Source organism: Chrysemys picta, chromosome 25 (assembly GCF_011386835.1).
Source record: "Chrysemys picta bellii isolate R12L10 chromosome 25, ASM1138683v2, whole genome shotgun sequence".
Lineage (NCBI taxonomy): Eukaryota > Metazoa > Chordata > Testudines > Emydidae > Chrysemys > Chrysemys picta.
This window is the reverse complement of record NC_088815.1, coordinates 2,208,947-2,228,490: the sequence shown is the minus strand read 5'-3', so window position 1 is coordinate 2,228,490 and position 19,544 is coordinate 2,208,947. Positions and strand designations below refer to the sequence as shown.

The window sequence follows — 19,544 nt, the reverse complement described above, 5'->3', positions numbered from 1 at the left end:
GTTACTCGAGATCCCTCGCGGGAACGAAGTACTTCCTCTCGGCCTTCTTGGAAATAGGCCCGAGAGTGGCCGGGGTCTGCCAAAGGCCCATGGTGATATTGGCGACTCCCTGGTGGAAAGGGAGCGCCACACGCCCCGGTACTGAGGAGGCGAGGACATTGAAGAGAGTATCGGAGGGCTCCTCCATCTCCTCGGCCCGGAGCTCAAGGTTGGCTGCCACCCTCCGAAGCAGCTCTTGATGTGCTTTAAAGTCCTCTTGGGAAGAGGGAGGCAGCACCGCAACCGACTCGCCCTGCGCTGAAGAGATGGACGGTGCGACGCCTTCGGCGGCCAACGGCACCGTGGGCTCCACGTCCGGGTTTGGTGCTGGAGTCAGTGCCAGGGGTTCGGCGCCCACGGCCTGATCCCGGTGCCAGGGAGGCAACGCGGGTCAGCGCTGAGAGGCTCCCGCCACGGAGCGAGGTCCTGGCTGCGCAGGTGCCTGAGGCCACGGTGCCCACTGGCACCATTGTCCCTGCCAGGGCACGGCCTGGAACTGAGGCGCATTGGGCGGCAGGACTGGATGTTCTTGCGGCGCGGTGTGGCCCAGGGAGAGACGGCTGTGTACCGAAGCCGAAGTCCTGGAAGAGCGCACGGTGCCGTGGGAACGACTGGAGCGGTCTCTATTGTGACGGCTCCTGCCCCGAGACTTCAACCTGGACGATGTTGACAGGTAGATGTCTGAGGAACTGTCTCTGGTCTCCCTGCGGCGCCTGTGGCCACGGTGCCGCGGTGTCAGAGACTCTCGGGACGCGCTCCGGGCATGGCCTCTGCGATGGCGGATGCCTGAGTACGAGTGCCGGTGCCGACGGCATCGAGATCTGTTCCTCTCGGAGCGGCTGGAAGAGGAATGGCGCCGTCTCTTGTTACCTCCGTGACGGTGTCCAAGAGCGGAGAAGTGGGAGCCGCTTGTCGAAGAGTCCGGACGCGGAGTCGACCTGCGTCTCAGGGCTCTGCTCGGCACCTGGACCCGGGACGGTGCCTCGACCTTCAACACCTCTGGGGAGGGCTGATGGGTGCCCAAAGGTGGCTTCCCACGGGATTGGGGGCCCGACTGAGGCGGCGCTCCCGGCACCAGAAGCGCTAAGATGTCACGCGCAGCCTGAGCTGCCTCTGGCGTCGAAGGCATGCGTACCTCCGGTGAGGCTCGCGCAGATGGGACTGGACTACTCCGCTCAGCCCGAGTCGGAGGTCTCTATCCCGATGGGGATTGTGGGCTGCCCAACTCGGGTCTGGCCTCACCCCTGTCCTTCTCTCGCCACCGCTGAGACTGCCCTGGCTTCTTAGCTGGGGAGCGGTGCCGGGACGTCGACAGCGTCTCGCTGCGCACCGAGGACACGGTACCGGGTGCCAATTCAGAACGGCGCACCGAAGGCGCTTCACCACGCGCTGAAGACGCGGAATCCGGCGCGGTGTCAGCTCGATGCACCGGTGCCGGGGCCAATGCTGACTCCATTAAAAGAGCTCGGAGTCGGATCTCACACTCCTTCGTCCGGGGCTTGAAGGAGTGGCAGATCTTGCACTTGTCACTAATGTGAGACTTGCCCAGACAGTGAAGACACTGAGAGTGAGGATCGCTTCTGGGCATGGAGTTGTGACAGGAGTTGCACGACTTGAAGCCTGGGCCACGGGGCATGCCCCGAGCCAGGCATTCGCGAAAGAAAGTTCAGTAAGATACGAGATCAGTGAAACTGGATACCACTAAGCTAGAAACTCTGCAGCTAAGCTAAGCTGGAACAAGTTCCAACTACCTTCACTGGCGGCAAGAAGGAACTGAGGGTGGGGGGAGCGCGCAGCCCCCTTTATGGTGCAATATGTCGGCGCCACTCCAGGGGTCGCAGCGGTGCTCCCCCTCTATGGATACTGCTAAGGGAAAAACTTCCGGCACCGGTGCACGTGGCGAGCACACACACCTATAGTGGAATACACATGAGCAATCACTTGAAGAAGAACTTCAAAGATTGTAAATGGTAGGAATGTAGAACTTAAAGGGGGCGATGGAATGGAATGCTAAACTGTATTACACTGTTCAGCCAGTAGGTGGTGCCGTGTGTGACATACCGTAGTTAAACTAACCTCTGCCACAGGGCTGCCCAGAGGATGCAGGGGGCCTGGGGCAAAGCAATTTTGGGGGCCCCTTCCATAAAATAAAGTTGCAATACTATAGAATACTATATTCTCGTGGGGGCCCCTGCGGGGCCCGGGGCAAATTGCCCCACTTGTCTCCCCCTCTGGGCGGCCCTGCTCAGCCATACCTGGCAGAGCATTACAGGCTCTTACAGTGAATGCTCTGGTGTGTATGTCTCTGCCAAGGAAGCTCTGCAGCCAGTCCATATCTGGGACAGGAGCCTGAGCTGCTAGTAGCAGCCTGCACCCTACCATGTACAAGAAATACACAGCAGTCCACATGGCTATGGTTAGTGCCCTAGCTCTGCTCGAGCTACCGTGAGTCCTTCTGCCCATGCTGGGAGTCCCACCTCCCAGCTGCAGAGTAGCCGTATAACCTTAGAGACTCACCGCTGCCATGCTACTGGCAGAAACTCTTGTTCACCTGTGTATCAGAATCCCTTTCCTCTGTCCCCTTGTACTGCCAGACCCTTGTACAGCCCAGTGGGGGCACTCCCAGAACAAATAGGTAACAGCTCGGTGTGGTCCGTAGGCTAACCCTCCCATCCGCAGGGACAGACGGGGCAGCCCTTGCTCTCCTGAGAAGCCTCGCTGACCAACAGCGCTAGGAGTGTCCAGAGCCGGCTCTAGGTTTTTTGCCGCCCCAAGTGCAAAAAAATAAAAAAATAAACCCTGCAAAAAAACGGGAGCACAACTGCTGAAGCAAAAAAAACAAAACAAAAAAACCCCCTCCGGAATGCCACCCCCGAAATTGTGCTGCCCCAAGTACATGCTTGGTTTGCTGGTGCCTAGAGCCAGCCCTGGGAGTGTCACGCTCTGATTGTTGGAGATACACTGCAGCCCCCTCTCCTCTGCCCAGACCTTTCCCCAGGCCAGGTAAGGGGAAAGGTCCTGAGCCAGGAAGTTTCTGGGCTCTGACTGGAAGCTGAAGCAACATCCACAAGGGAGCAGGGAGCTGGAGAGAAGCCCAAGGAACTGTGGACAGCTGCGCGTGAAACAGACTGTGACTGCCGGATGTCACAGGTGGGTGCAGGCCTGTGTGGGATGTATGTGGGAGCAGCAGTGGCTGGGCAGGGAGCCAGTGCAGAAGGGCTTCAGTGAGAGACACTGAGCCAGGCCTGGAACCCTGCAAGTGCCTACTTGCTGGAGTAGAGACTGGCCTGAGGGGGCACCCCAGGCACTGCGCTGGAAGAGCCCTGGCTCTGCACTGGACTGCCCAGGGATCCGAGCCGGAAGTGCTATCGCTCACTTTGAACGCTAAGTGTTTAAGTCTCTGTGCGCAGGGTATCTGGAACCCTTCCCTTTCCTGCCAGCCCTAGGAAAATGCCCTCGCCCTTGGCGTGTGTCGGCTGGTTCCTGGGTCCCAGCGGTGCTAGTGCCTGCAGGGTCTAGCTGCCGAAGCACTGAGCTGTGGTACAGCTGGCAGCCTCGGGGCGCGGTGTGCTGGACAGCCCATAGAATCATAGAATCATAGAACATCAGGGTTGGAAGGGACCTCAGGAGGTATCTAGTCCAACCCCCTGCTCATGGTAGGACCAATCCCCAACTAAATCATCCCAGCCAGGGCTTTGTCAAGCCGGGCCTTAAAAACCTCCAAGGAAGGAGATTCCACCACCTCCCTAGGTAACCCATTCCAGTGTTTCAGCACCCTCCTAGTGAAATAGTGTTTCCTGATATCCATCCTGGACCTCCCCCACTGCAACTTGAGACCATTGCTCCTCGTTCTGTCATCTGCCACCACTGAGAACAGCCGAGCCCAGTAATTACACGTCTCCATTTAGCCCAGCCAGCTCTGGCACTCATAGCTCAGCCCCTGCACAATCTGCTCTTGGCAATGCTGTCCCGGGGCAGAGCTGCCCCGATGGACATGGTGCCCCAGGGGAGGGGCACAGAGAGGCATCAGCACCTCCCAGATTAGCGACACGGGACTGCTGGACAGGCCCCACATACCACCTGGGCCTCTGAACAGCAACACCATGCTGCAAACACACGGCCCAGTTCTCCCAGGCTCAGCCCAGGCTCCCGGCACCTCAGCTCATCCAGGGGAAGAGACTAGGCTGGTGTGTGACTTCTCCACTCCCACAGGACCAGACAAGCCCCCCCGCTTCCAGACCAAGACTCGCTCAGCACGGGTAGGAACTGTGTGAAGCTGTGCACGTTAATTACCGATGCATTCAGTGCCTGAGGCGCTGGCTTGGAAGCCTTCATTGCAGTCACACCGATAGCTGCCCACAGTGTTAACACAGCGGCCGTTGGGGCAGATCCCCGGCTTGGTGCGGCATTCATTCTCATCTAGGAGGAAGGGAATTGGTCAATGGCTTGAACACAATGTGTCTGTAGACTCAGGTTCCTGAGAACCAGGGGCCACCACTGAGCGGGATGGAGCCACAACAGCACCACAGCAAAGCAGCAGACACTTCCCAGGATAAGGTCTAATTTACCCCAAAAACTCAGGACGGCTCTAGCGTGCCCCAGCATGTTCCAGCTGTTACACTGGGGGGATCACTGAGTGCAGTGCTCTCCAGCTACACCACCCTCCTCCCACCTCCTGCCCTCAACCTGCCCCTGGCTGGGCAGCAAACTGGCTATTCCCCAGTATCCCTTAGGGCAGCTTTCCGTGCCCTTTGCGTCCATGTGGTGGCACCAGGGGACATGATGCAGGCCAGGACTGGCCAGTATTCTCCAGTGTAACTCAGATGCGGACACTTCTGACAGCTCAGTGCAGGAGAGGGATGTGCAGAGGGCCTGGGGAAAGGCCACAATCAAACGCTGCTGGGTCTGAGCATGGGCTGGTGCCATGCACTGCACAGTGGAGCCCTGGCCCTGAACATGCCTTTGGGCACTAATGCAACAGGAGTAGCAGCCTCGGGAGTTCAGGGCAAGGTCTGGCTGACAGGTGGCTAATCGGACAGCTCAGGAACGGAGCTGGACAGACAGTTCCACAGCTAGAAGTGTGGAAGGGAGATGGACACTGGCCCTGTGGCTAATGCCTCCCTCCATCCAGCTGACTGGTACCTGTACAGCCCTCTCCGTCGGGTCTGCGCTGCATTCCTGGGGGGCAGATGCACATGAAGGTACCAATGAGGTTCTTGCACATCATCCCTCGAGACTCGCAGTCATGGAGGCCTTCTGTGCACTCGTCCAGATCTGCAACCAACACCAGAGCGAATGAGCCCACGCAGCTTCCTGTGGGCCTGAGCGCTCCCCGACAGCCATTCATTACCCAGGGGAGCAGTGAGGGCTCCTGCTCCCAGCGTGACAGCTGGTGAAGCAGAGGCACAGAGAGGTGACTTGCCCACGATCACCCAGCAGGTCAGGGGCAGAGCCAGAGATCGAATGCCAGTTACCTGCTCTAACCACTGGACTTAATGCCAACCTGCCACTGCAAAGAGGAGCTGTGACTAACAGAAGAGGCGTGTGCTGCTCACACAGCCCTGGCGGAGGGGCAGGGAATGTGGAGAGGAAGAACCAGGCTGCAGTGCAGCTCCTGCATCAGCTCCAGGGGGCAGTGTTCGGCCTGCACTCTAACCAGCTGGCACAGGGACCTTGAAATCCTCTGGGTACACGAGGGCCCCAGCCCTGCCGGGCCAGGTACTGTGAGCACAGGCGTCATGCCCAAGGAGTCAACCCCCAAGTATGGCCCGCTCCTTGGAGTGCCAGCCCTGCCGAGCTGCATGGGACACAGCTGGCAAAGCTGTGCAGCACTGAATCCCTCCTGTGCTTAGCAGGGCCCGCGTTCCAGTCCACCCCTGGGATCTGTCTGACCTGCGGCCACCCCAGGGCTTCCTGCAGTAGACGCTGCCAGAGCTGCTGAGCTGGGTGCGTCCCAGTGTGTGTGAGGGCCCCCGGCTGGCTCCGAGTGCTCTGACTCCTGCTGGCCACACACCGGGAGCGCTGGGCTCAGCCTGGCTCGTTGAGCCCCAGGTGGGGGTTCTGCGGTGCAGACAGCGAACCCCACCCAGCACTGACTGCACTCTGCTATGTGACACGGTGCACAGCTCGGTCCATTGCCTGTTGTATGCAGACGTGGTTACACACCGTGATAAACACTGAGGCCCCCAGGCCGCATTCCCAGCCAGCACTATCCCAAAGCTCAATGGCTGGGGCTCGCACACCCCACGGGGGCTGGAACCAGCCCTGGGCCGGGAAGAGCAGACAAGCCGGTGTCCCAGATGGCAGCCTGGCGTTCCGGTGCCAGTGGGGCAGGTTAAGGGCGAAAGGCCGGGAGGGCAGGACAGCTCCAAGGGAGGTTAGCTGTCCCTTACCTTTGCACATTCTCCTGTCTTCCCGGAGGGTGTATCCCGAGGGGCAGGTGCACTCGTAGGAGCCGAAGGTGTTGATGCAGCGGAAGGCGCAGAGCAGGGGGTTCAGCGCGCATTCGTTGATATCTGAGTGGCAGGAGAGAGAATGAGTCTGACCTGCACATGGGACACTGTGCCTGCCACGCTGCTCCCCCGCAGCAAAATGTCTCCGTTGTGCATCCCTTGGAGATACCACGCTGGTTCTGTGCCCTGCTGTGGTGTAGGCAGTGAGTGCTGAGATGCACCCGGAGCCCCAACCCGTAGACCAGTGGTTCTCCAATGTTTGTTCTGGTGACCCCTTTCACACAGAAAGCCTCTGAGTGCGACCCCCCTACTAAATTACAAACACTTGTTTATATATTTTACACCATTCTAAATGCTGGAGGCAAAGCGGGGTTTGGGCTGGAGGCTGACAGCTTGCGACCCCCCCAGGTAATAATCTCGCGACCCCCTGAGGGGTCCCAACCCCCAGTTTGAGAACCCCTGCCCTAGAGCCTAGTGCCCAGCACAGCGCCACCTGCTGGGGAAAGCTGGTACATATCCTCAGCAGTGCCAAAGCCACAGATTTAGCAACACTGGTCTCACTGCCAGTGCCCGGCGAGGAGTATGTGGGGCAAGAATCGCAGTCCTTTCCTGCCCCACCCTGCTGGTTCCAGTGCACACTGCCTGGCTGGGGCCCCCCGTGTACCCCCGCTCTGCCCCCACTCCACCCCCCCTGGAGGTTTCGCACTCCCCCCGCCTCTTCCTGCCCTCACTCCGCCCCCTTCCTGAGGCAGCCGCCCACCTGCCGCTCACTGCTCTCAGCTCTCCCTCAACCCCCTCCCTGAGCCAACCAAACAGCTGATGGGTGGCACAGCCCAGAAGCTGTGGCTGATGGGTGCTGGGCACCCACTATTATTTTCCGTGGGTGCTCCAGCCCCAGAGCACTCATGGGGTCGGCACCTATGTCCCTGTGCTTCCTGAACCCCCTTCCAGATGTGGGGCGTGGGCCATGCCAGGCGGGCAAGGAGGGCAGAACTCCTCCTTCTGGGGCTACGACTAGGAACCACCACTAAGAAGGGAAGCCCTCTCTCAGACCCCTGGCCATGGGCTCCGGAGAGCTGGTTGGAGTAGGCAGCCCAACAGTCTCCCCTTCTGCCCCCCTCTCTGCCCCCGCAGAGGTGCTCAGGGCTCTGCCCTTCACAGGAAATAATTTTACATGCATCCAACAACCCCCAAACCTCCCCAGATGTGACCCCAGATCCAGCCGGAGAGAGGAGGTCTGGGGAAAGGGGGAGGGGACAGATGTCAGACTCTGCCCTTCCCCCCACTGACTGACGGGGCTCTTGCTGCATGGGAGAACCGGCTGCACTGACCCCACTGCAGGGCTCCTGGGACTCCATCAGGAAAGGCACCGTGCCCCATGCCCCAGAGGAACATTACCTTCGCAGGTCATCATGGGGCCCGGCTCAAATCCCTCGTCGCAGGTGCACTCGAAGCCTCCCACCACATTGGTGCAGGTCCCGTTCCCACATGGGTTGCCGATGGAGCATTCATCGGTATCTGGGTGAAGGCCAGGAATGGCGTTAGCACAGTCACAGGAAAGACTCCGGCTGGCGTCTTCCTGCAGCCGGTGCATTCATGCAGCCCCAGGCAAAGCTAGCAGCCCCCGTGGGGGAGTGAGGAACTCCACCCCGGAGTTCAGGGGGAAGAGCAAGGGCTAGAAACGTCTAAGCCAGAATTAGGCAGGTGGTCGCGGAATAACTCAGCACCCACCTCTGCCCCCACCCAGGGCCGCGACACTCACCCACACAGTTGACTCCGGTGTAATCCAAATTATAGCCAAAGGGACACTCGCAGCGGAAGGAGCCGTCAGTGTTAATACAAGCCCCGTTGATGCAGATCCCGAGGTTCTCGGCGCACTCATTCACATCTGGGGATAGAAATGCTGCATAAGAATGGCCCTTCTTGGGACCCCATTTGCGGGTAGCCTTGCCATGCACACACAGTCCCCCTGTAGGGTCAGCAGCCGCAAGCCACAGCCTATTCCAGTGGGACAGTCCCTGGGCCTCCCTCCCTGGAGTCAGTGAAAACTGAGTGAGGACCTCAGGGTGCAACATGGCATGGCCTGAGCCCATGGGGGGCCTGCAGCTCTGAGCAGACAGCGCTCGAAGGGGCTGGTCCCTCCATACCGCCAGTGCTCTGAGATCCTCTCCCCCGTGCCGCCAGTGCTCTGAGGGCCTGCCCCTCCACACAACTAGCACTCTGGGCACCCGGCGCAGGGGCTCTGCTCTGACTATCCAGACTAGCCGAGCCTGGCTGCTGCTTGATCCGAGTCCCTGGTGCAGCACCACTTACTGGCACACTCCACCCACTGCGCCATTTGGCCCATGCTGTTTCCTGAATGCTGGCGCTTACCTTCCCGGGTATCGCCTGGGCCGGGGATAGCCCCATGGCCGTACGGGCACAGCTCCTGGAAGGCAACTGGGAGAAGGAGAAAAATGAGATGTGCAAACAGCTGCTTCCGTTAGCTGGAGTTGGAAGGCAGGTGAGAGATGCCGTCTGGGAAAGCCAGCGGGGAGAGCGACAGAGCAGCACCTCTTCTGGGTTCGTTAATACTAATGATGATGCTTGATGATTACACCAATACTTGAAGCACACAGTGCCCCTGTGAGGTGGGGGAATGAACTGCACCCCACTGGGAACCGGAGGCACACAGGACTGCAGTGACTTGTCCAAAGCCTGCCAGCAAATTGGCGGCAGAGCTCATAGCAGAATCCAGGGTCTGAACGCCCAGCACCGGTCGCTAAGGGGCACCCCCTTCCCACTCTCCTGGCAGAGAAGCCTCCACGCTGCTAGGATCCAAGAGCACTGCAATCCCACTGAGAAGCATCCCTGAGGGCAGCGGCTCTCAATCTTTCCAGACCCCCCCTCTCTGGAGTCGGATTTGTCTCACGTACCCCCAAGTCTCACCTCACTTAACGATTTGCTTACAAAATCAGACCTAAAAATACAAACGCGTCACAGCACACTAGTACTGACAAAGTGCTGACTTCCTCATTTTCACCATATAATTATAAAATAAATCAGTTGGAATATTAATATTTTACTTACATTTCAGTGTCTAGTATATAGACCAGTATACACAAGGCACTGTCTGGATGACATTTTAGTTTGTACTGACTTTGCTAGTGCTTTTTATGTAGCTTGTTGTAAAACTAGGCAAATCTCTAGATGCATTGATGTACCCCTGGAAGATCTCTGCGGACCCCCAGGGTTACGCGCACCCTGGATTGAGAACAACTGGCTTATGGGATCACTGCCCCAGGCTGGGTGTCCCTGCCGTGAGGTGCACAGTGGCTCCTGCTCTATGCTCCTTACTGCATCCGATGCACTGACTCCTACCGTTTCCTTCCTGGGGGCACAGCTCGCAGGGGTCGCCCCAGCCCTCTCCGGGCATCTTGCTGCAGCAGCAGCGGGCCTTGGTGGTGTTGAAAGCCTTGGGGACGGAGCACTTGCCATTGTCGAAGCGGGTGAAGCAGAAGCTCTGGCGGGTGTCTGCAGGAGCAGGAGGGGAGAATGTTACAGACGTCTGGGGTGGGCGCGGCACCTCCCGGCGACACGCTGCACGCGGTATGGGCCCAAGCCTGCACCACGTGTGTAAGTGAACAAGTTTGGCTGCTGACAGCAATGGGAGCAGGATTGGGCCTGGAACCCACAGAACGCGGCTCCATGTGCAAGCAGCAGACCCTGAGAGACAAGCAGCTCCGGCACAGGGATACAGAGCAGCTCCTTAAGCTACGCCTTCCCCCTGGCAGAGATGAGCCCCCAAGGGATCAGAGCTGTGCAGGAAGGCACATCGGGCCGATGCCCCTCCACTGAGGATGCCCTGGGGCTCAGTGCTCTCTGGGAACTCTCTCACCCAGACGTCCAGGGGTGACAGCGCCCATCCCAGCAATGGCAGCTGGCAGGGCCCCAGCACTGGGTGGTACCATGGGGGCCACAGGATTCCTACCTCGGCGCCCTGCCCCCACACATGAGCACTGCCTCTGAGGACCCCACGGGCTGTGGGCGAGGCTGCGTGCACTCACCAAAGCATCTGCGGCCGTTGTCGGACAGGACGAAGCCGGGGGGGCAGATGCATTGGAAGCTGCCGGGGGTATTGGTGCAGGTACCAAACAGGCAGATGTTGGGCTCTTCCTCACACTCGTTGATATCTGGGAGCAGGACGGACAGAGGGGTGGTTAGACGTGTACCAGGGCAAAGATCTCAGCTCCTTCCATGGTGCCGAGACCTCCGGGCAGGTGCAGGGGCCCTGCAGAGCTCAGGGATCACTCCTGCAGGAGAGCAGGCACATTTCCTGAGGGCTTCCACTGGGGGGCGCGCACCTGTCCCCCAGTCACACCCACCTCCCAGTCCTCCGTCTGAGCCGGTCCCCACAGCCCATCTCCCCTACACAGAGCAGGCTGCAGCCACACGGTGTCACTGCCCCAGGGGCCCAACACCAACCAGTGCCTGGCTCCCCACGAACATAGAGCAGTGATCACTGCTCCCTACACAGCATGCTGTCATGGTGACAGCTCTCTTCCTCTTCCTCCTTCTCCAAAGCCAAGGCCCCTGCCGCTTCTATTAACAGGGAATGACCACTAGCTATTCACAGGGCGGGGCCTATGACACATAACTGGGCAGTGCTGATTCTCTCCATTAGAGGCTGGGGGTGCCCACATATGCCATTTCACTGGCATGTTCATTACACTGTTAAAAATACCCCCTTAGCACTTGTGAAACTAACAAGACGGGAGTGAAGCACCTCTGGCCAGCCCTCTGCTACTCCGTGGCTGTCACGCCCCAGCCTTGGCCTACACCCAAATGCTTTAGAATGTAAGGCCTTGGGGCAGTGCCTGTATCCCTGCTGCCTAGGAAGCACCTGGCCCAGGCTGATGACAGTGTAGCCCCTGTGCGGTGGTAGGATGGAGGAACCAACGTTACCGATGCAGTTGTCATTCTGCACTTCGTACCCCGGGGGGCAGATGCAGCGGAAAGAGCCTTCCAGGTTCTGACACGTCCCCGGAGAGCAGGTTCCAGGCAGGCTCACGCACTCATTGATGTCTGCAAAGAAACAAGAGGGGAAAGTCACCCAGGGGCTGGACTCCGGCTGCTTTGCCATGTGGAACCTTCCTGGCCCACAGGCAGGGACTGCCCGACCATTGCACATGCTATTGCACCAGGGACCCTACATGGGCAGCAGGGGGAGCCATAGCCCAACAAGGCCCCACTGCTCCCCCGGAACCCCAGTGATCTCGTCCTCCCCCTGTGGTCCTTGGCTGCTGTGGGAATGTCCCGGCCCCCAGGGCTAGGCGTGGGAGCCACCGGCACAGGCTGAAGGGGTGGGGCACACCGCTGCGTGTCTCTGCACCAGGCAGCAAGCCCAGCAGCTGCACACGGTGACTAGCTTGGCAACAACACCTCCATTAACCAAACCTATGAAAGCTCTTCAAGCTCCTCCGACAGCAGGGCACCACCTGGGCCACCTTTGCCAAGAAGGCGTCTGGCCCCTGGGGTCTGCTGCTGAATAAGATCTGGGCTATCTACAACGGCTGCTGTCTACAGGCCCATGTTCAACCAGTTCTCACACTTGGGTGCTGTCACTGGGGGTCAGTCAGCAGGCTCAGTCGGAGGGCAGAACTGGGGCTGGGGATGCAGGGGGGTGATCTTGCTCTGCATCAGGCTCGGGCTTCCAGGGAGCCGAGCTGGGAACTCTGCAGCCCCAAGAAAACTGCTGGTTGAGAAGGTACATGGCACCAGACCCCATGTAGGGTGGCCAAGTGCCCAGTTTCCGACTGGAAAGTCTGGCTGAAAAGGGGACCTGACAGTGTCTGGTCAGATCTACTGACCGGACACTCAGAGTCTGGTTATTGTGGGCAGGGGATGCAGGGAGGTGCAGGGTCATCACCCGCACCGGCCGACTCAGCCGGGGCCACCTCCTACCTGCGTCAGGTGGCTGTAGCTCCCAGCCCCGGCTCCGCAGGCGAGATCCTCCTGACCCAGGCGGGGTGGGTGGGGGGTAGGAGGGGAAAAGCAGCAAGCAACGGGGGGCGAGGGGGGGAGGGATGGAGGAGAGGAGTAGCTGGGGGCAGGGCCTTAGAGGAAGAGGTGGGGCAGGGGCAGGGCTTTGGGGGGGAACAGGTGAGGAAGGGGCAGGGCCTTGGGGGGAAGAGGCGTGGCAGGGGTGGGGCCTAGGGTGACCAGATGTCCTGATTTTATAGGGACAGTTCAATTTTTGGGTCTTTTTCTTATATAGGCTCCTATTACCCCCCACCTCCCATCCTGATTTTTCACATTTGCTGTCTGGGCACTCTAGTGGAGCCTCAGGGGGAAGAGGCGTGGCAGGGGTGGGGTCTCGGGGGAAGAGGCGTGGCAGGGTGGGGCCTCGGGGGAAGAGGCGTGGCAGGGGTGGGGCCTCGGGGAAGAGGCGTGGCAGGGGTGGGGCCTCGGGGGAAGAGGCGTGGCAGGAGAAGTTCCAGCACTTCACCTGGAGTGTCCGGCTTTTAAATTTTACAAAGCTGGCAACCTACTCCCATGGCGTCCCGTACCAGGCGCGGAGCAGCGACTTTGCTCGATAACCCTCAGCTTGGCACTGGACTGGAGCCAGGTGTCTGCAGCTAGCGAGAGCGTAGTGATGCCTGAGCTCCCCCAAGCTCGGCCCTGGGATCTCTCCTGGCTGGGACCCATGCTCCAGCCCCCAGCCCCACAGCCATGGCCCTGAGCCAGAGCAGAGATTCCACTGCCCAGAGTAGGAGTGGGTGCATGGAGGAGAGCACATTTGCCAGAAGGGGCCTGCAGATGGTCGACTCACAGGCTGGGCATGATGAGAATTACAGTGGCTGCTGCCCAGGCACTCACCGACACAGTTCTTCCCCATCCAGGGTCCGGTCATACCCTTCCTGGCACAGGCACTGGAAGGAGCCAATGCTGTTTATACACTGGCCATTCCGGCACACCTGCCCCCCCAGGGAGGAGCACTCGTCAATGTCTGCAGAGAGCAGGAGAGAAAAGCACAGTGGGACAAACCCACAGGGTGAGTGTGTGACACCTGGCCCTCACACCCACACAGCTGTTTCTGTGAGACACCGAAACTTATGCCCTCACAGCTGTGACTGTCAGATACCCTACCCTCACACCCATAAGTTGTGACTGTGTGTGACACCCAACCCTCACACCCACACAGCCATGGCTGTGTGACACTGACCCTTATGACCTCTCACCTGTGACTGTGTGACACCCAACCCTCACACCCACACAGCCATCACCATGTGTCACCCAACCCTTATGCCCTCACAGCTGCAACTGTGTGTGACACCAAACCCTCAGACCCACACCGTGTGTCGCCTGACCCTTACTCTCACACAGCTGTGACTGAGTGACACTCAACCCTCATCCGCACACGGCTGTCACTGTGTTTATAACCAATCCTTGTTCCCACACAGCCATGACTGTGAGATATCTGACTAGGGTGACCAGATGTCCCAATTTTATAGGGACAGTCCCGATTTTTGGGTCTTTTTCTTACATAGGCTCCTATTACCCCCACCCCAGTCCCGATTTTTCACACTTGCTGTCTGGTCACCCTATATCTGACTCTCACACCCACACAGCTGTGACTATGTGACACCTGACTCTCATGCCTACAGAGCATTGACTCTGTGTGACACTGGAGTCTCTCACCCATGCAGTCATTATTGTGTGTCAGCTCAAAGCCAGGGAAGCACAGGCAGTTGTAGGAGCCGACTGTATTCTTGCAGGTGCCGTTCCCACAGGGCTGCCGGTCACATTCATCAATATCTGAAAAGAGAAGATCAATGCAGATCAGGGGCTGAGTCCTCGCTTGCCTGGGGCTGGGCAGTCAGTCAGTGCCGCTCATGGTGGGGACGGCAGCCTGGTGCGGCTTAGGTGAGCACGAGGACTCAGAAACCTGGGGCCGAGGAGATGCAATGGCCCAACTCTCTGCCTGCCTTACGATGTGCTATGGCCCGTCCTCCCCCTGCAAGCCCACCCACCAGGGGCCCAAAGAGCACTCGCTTCCTTTGGAAAGGGCTTAAATCTATAGGGAGTAGTCCATGGGGCTGCCGAGCCATCTGCACTGACCCATGCACATGGTCTGCTCTCCTGTGGCCTTGAACCCGTTGTGACAGATGCAGATATAGCTGCCCTCGGTGTCCACACAGTCCCCGTGGCTGCAGACATTGGGGATTTCCTGGCATTCATTGCGACCTATAACAAAAGAACCCAGAAAGCAGTGAATAGGAAAGACCCCAACCAAAGTGGGAACAGATGCCTTGGCCACGTGGCTTCCATGCCTGTGGCTACCAGCTGGCAGCAGTCTTGCTGAGCAGCAGCCCTGCCAACACCCACGATTGTACCTCAAATCTCATGATATCTGGTGTTTTAATGAAAGCCCCAGCTCCCGGAGCTCTGAGAAGCTCAGGACTTGTTTCTAAAAATAGCAAGTTGCTAGCTCTCCTGGTTGCAGAAAAGCATGTGAGAGCAGGACCCCTTGAGCAAGGCCTCTAACTGCTTGGAACACAGAGGCAAAGAAAAAGGACCCAGAATTTATTATTTTTTGAAATCTCCTGATTTTTTTTAGCCAATCACATGATTTTAGGGGCCCTGATTCATGGGCTGCAGAGGTATGAAATTAGAACATAAGAATGGCCATAATGTGTCCGAACAAAGGTCCATCTAGCCCAGTGTGCTGTCTTCTGACAGTGGCCAGTGCCTGGTGCTCCAGAGGGAATGAACAGAACATGGCAATTATCAAGTGATCTAACCCATCATGCAGTCCCAGCTTCTGGCAGTCAGAGGTTTAGGGACACCCAGAGCAGCATGGGGCTGCATCCCTGACCATCTGGGCTACTAGCCATTGGCCCGTCTTCACTCTTCCCCAACATATTGTGTGTGTCTGATAAATCTGTTCTTTACTACAGTTTCAACCAATTTGCCTGGTACTGAAGTTAGGCTTCCCAGCCTGTAATTGCCAGGATCGCCTCTGGAGCCCTTTTCAAAAATAGGCGTCACATTAGCTACCCGCCAGTCATGTGATAAAGAGGCATGCTTCAGCAATAGGTTACATACCACAGCTAGTAATACTGCAATTTTATATCTGAGTTCCTTCAGAACTCCTGAGTGACCATCTGGTCCTGGGGACTCATTACTGTTCAATTGATCAATTTGTTCCAAAACCTCCTCCATTGACACCTCAATCTGGGACAGTTCCTCAGACTTGTCACCTAAAACAAATGGCTCAGGTGTGGGAATCTCCCTCACAACCTCTGCAGTGAAGACCAATGCAAAGAATTCATTTAGGTTCTCCTGAATGGCCTTGTCTTACTTGAGTGATCCCTTAGACCTTGATTGTCCAGTGGCCCTACTGATTGTATGATAGGCTTCCCGGTTCTGATGTACTTACACAAAAATTTGCTATTTGTTTTTGTGTCTTTTGCTAGTTGCTCCTCAAATTCTTTTTGGCCTGCCTGATTATACTGCTACACTTGACTTGCAAGAGTTTATGCTCCTTTCTATTTTCCTCTGTAGAATTTGAATTCCAATTTTTAAATCATGTGATTTTTAAAGGATACCTCTAACTGTCTCTTTTACTCTATTGTTTAGCCATGGTGGCATTTTTTGGTCCTCTTACTGTTCTTTTTTTAATTTGGGGTGTACATTTAGTTGAGCCCCTATTATGGTGTTTTTAAAGAGTTTCCATGCAGCTTGCAGGCATTGCACTCTTGTGACTGTTCCTTTTCGTTTCTGTTTAACTGGCCTCCTAATTTTTGTGTAGTTCTCCTTTTTGAAGATAAATGCTACTGTGGTGGGCTTCTTTGGTATTTTCATTTCCACAAGGATGTTAAATTACATTATGGTCACTATTACTGAGTGGTTCAGCTATATTCACCTCTTGGACCAGATCCTGTGCTCCACTTTGGACTAAATCAAGAATTGCCTCTCCTCTGGTGGGTTCCAGGACTAACTGCTCCAAGCAACAGTCATTAATAGTGTTTAGAAACTTTATCTCAGCACCCCATCCTGAGGTGACATGTACCAGTCAATATGAAGATAGTTGAAATCCCCCAGTATTATTGAGTTTTCTATTTTTATAGCCTCTCTAATCTCCTGAAGCATTTCACACTCACCATCACCATCGTGGTCAGGTGGTCGGTAGTACATCCCTGCTGCTATGTTCTTATTATTGTGGAAGTAGGGAATGTCAAGCAGGGAACGTCTATCCAGAGAGATTCTATGGTACAGTTTGATTCATTTAAGATTTTTACTATATTGACTCTGTGCTTTCTTTCACATATAGTGCCCCTCCCCCAACAGCATGACCTACTCTGTTATTCCGATAGATTTTGTACCCTGGAATTACTGTGTCCCATTGATTATCATCAATTATCATCGTTCCACCAAGTTTATGTAGGCCAACAGCCTCATTTAATACCAGATGCTCAAGTTCACCCATCTTAGTATAACACTTCTAGTATTTGTATACAAACACTCCTATACAATCTGTCAATGTTTAGTTGTCTGGCTTCATGTGATGTAATTGAATGGGACTCTTCTTTGTTTGCCTGTTTCTCTTCAGATCCTACCTGTACTTTATCACATTCTATCCTCTCCTCTTCACTAGCATATAGAGCAGGGGTAGTCAATACGCGGACTGTGGGCCAAATCTGGACCACCAGATGCTTTTAAATGGACCCCAAAGTCTTTTTATTCACAACTTATTATCATCATTATTGTTATTTTTTTATTATTTTCTCTGGCGTCTGGACCTTGACTATACCTTGGCCAAGAAATCTGGATCTTGACTAAAAATAATTGACTATCCCTGATATAGAGAATCCCATTTAACAAATCCTCTCCTAAGGGATCTGAACAGTGTGCTCCTCTGCCCCAATCGGCTGTCCATCAGCCCTCATCGGAATGAGACTGCCCCATCGAGAGGAATACATCCTGACCCAGTAGCACAATTCATCCTAACGGGCGTTCTTCTCCCACCCTCTCCAAAAGGCTAGCCCGGCCCTGCAGTGGAATATCAGTTCTCAAGACTATCTTGCTAGGCATGAGGGCTTGAGAGCAATCTGAATATGAAAATCAGCTCCTATCAGAAAAACAACGTGGAGTCCGGTGGCACCTTAAAGACTAACAGATTTATTTGGGCATAAGCTTTCGTGAGTAAAAACCTCACTTCTTCGGATGAGATATTTTACCCATGAAAGCTTATGCCCAAATAAATCTGTTAGTCTTTAAGGTGCCACCGGACTCCTTGTTATTTTTGTGGATACAGACTAACACGGCTACCCCCTGATACTTGACTCCTTAACAGAGGGGCTGTGTTTGAGGATCTCCTTGTCCAAATGACCCTCCCCCCCCCGCTTTGAACCATTAACCCTTTCCTGGGGCCTGCTGTGATGAAATGATGTTAGGGGGAGGGATGGCACCACTTTAGTTAATGTTGCAGCAGGATTTCAATTTTAAAAGCAGTAAAAAGACCTATCAAACTTCTGTCTTCTGTGTTAGAGTCTCACTGAAAATGTTTGTTATAGTCTGTGTACTGCTTGATTTTTTTATAGCAGTTTATTGGGGGGGGGAGATCATTTAAGGTTTGCTATGACTGTTCTAAAAAGGGCCGTGTAATTCAATGTTTCCTATTGTCTGGCATTTCCTTTGGACCCCTTTCCAAGGAAGTACAGCACTTTGAAGGGTGAAAATGACAGGTGGGATGCCTTGGTTGCTGTGACTGGATGAATGATTGTAGAACACTGAAACTTGTTCTCTGTGTTTATTTTTATGATAAATATGAGTTAGTCTTTTGACCAAGGACAGTATCCTGGTGCCACATTAGTTGGCATCGACTGTCCTTCGAATAGGGCTCTCTGTCATGGGTGCGTATCCTGGTGCTCAGCAAGCCCTTCCGTCATGCTGCCATTGAGGAGAATCTCATATACTTGCTCTTCTTTGATCACAATCAGTCCCATTGCTCAGGAACGAGGGGGGAGGAGCATGCAGCATGATCGCTTTACCCTAATGCTACTGCTTCCTAGAGTCCTTCATCTTCCATCTAGTCAATTAATATTATTTTTCTTGATGATACTTTTAAAGTACAATCTGAGTCTGTATGTGTATTTAGAGCATTTTGCCATGTGGGCTGCTAAACCAGAAGCTTTTCTCTCAAGGCAAACCTTCCAGCAGGAGCCCCTGCAGAATACAGGCAGAACATGCGACACACACATTTATTTCTCAGAAAGCTGTGAAGAGCAGGACTTGAATTCACAGTACTTGGGTGCTGTTCAGGTTAAATGCCACAGTATGCCACCCTGAATCACCCGGCTGCCTGCAAACACTGGCTTGCAATAGAGCCCCAGTCCTAATGGATCTGCACAAATGACTTTGCCTGTCTTCTCAGCTTGGCTTGAGCTGGACTAGAGACCCAACTTTTAGTCAGAATTACTTTTAAAATATTGCTTCCTCCAAGGCCCAGTGGGTGCCAGACACTGGCTGAAATTAAACCGGGGCAGATGAGATCTGCTTGGGGAGGACCAGAGCCAAAGTGTGAGCCTCAGGTTTGTGCAAAAAAAGAAGAAGTAAGAACTGTAAAATTTTGATGGCATCTGATTTTTAGGGGGGCTGTAACTCAGGAACTCCTTGCTCAAACAACCTCAAGTCTGGACCAGTAACCTTATCCCAGACCCCCAGGAGATACAGCAATTTTCAAGACAATCTGACTCAACATGTGGATTTTAGAGCATTTAGAAAAAATCAGCTGTCAAACAGCAAGCCAGTCTCAACCATAATCTTCATGGTGCTACTATAATAATCCAGACCTAGGAAGTGAGCTTGTCTGCTTCTCCACAGCCCAGGGACAAGGAAAGGTGCAGGCAATGGCAGTGTAAGCTGCCCCATACTTGCCTCCCCCATGCACCCACCCCTAACCTAGAGGGGACGGGAGTATTTAATTCCCTCCGGGATTATCCCATGCACCCACTCAATTTTCTGATGTGCCCATTAGCTACTGAACGGATGTAGCATTTCTGCGCTGAC

General features: G+C 55.4%; 1 protein-coding gene across 1 annotated transcript in view; it reads right to left on the bottom strand.

Annotated features, from left to right (window-relative positions):
• Window positions 1-19,544, bottom strand: part of LOC101949811 (fibrillin-2-like) — a 272,305-nt gene that overhangs the window by 29,490 nt on the left and 223,271 nt on the right. Inside the window, 13 exon segments of the mRNA XM_024112612.3 lie at window positions 4,333-4,458; window positions 5,182-5,313; window positions 6,432-6,554; window positions 7,890-8,009; window positions 8,254-8,379; window positions 8,865-8,930; window positions 9,852-10,004; window positions 10,538-10,663; window positions 11,436-11,555; window positions 13,350-13,365; window positions 13,367-13,479; window positions 14,172-14,288; window positions 14,592-14,717. Coding sequence (XP_023968380.1) covers window positions 4,333-4,458; window positions 5,182-5,313; window positions 6,432-6,554; window positions 7,890-8,009; window positions 8,254-8,379; window positions 8,865-8,930; window positions 9,852-10,004; window positions 10,538-10,663; window positions 11,436-11,555; window positions 13,350-13,365; window positions 13,367-13,479; window positions 14,172-14,288; window positions 14,592-14,717 — 1,464 coding nt within the window.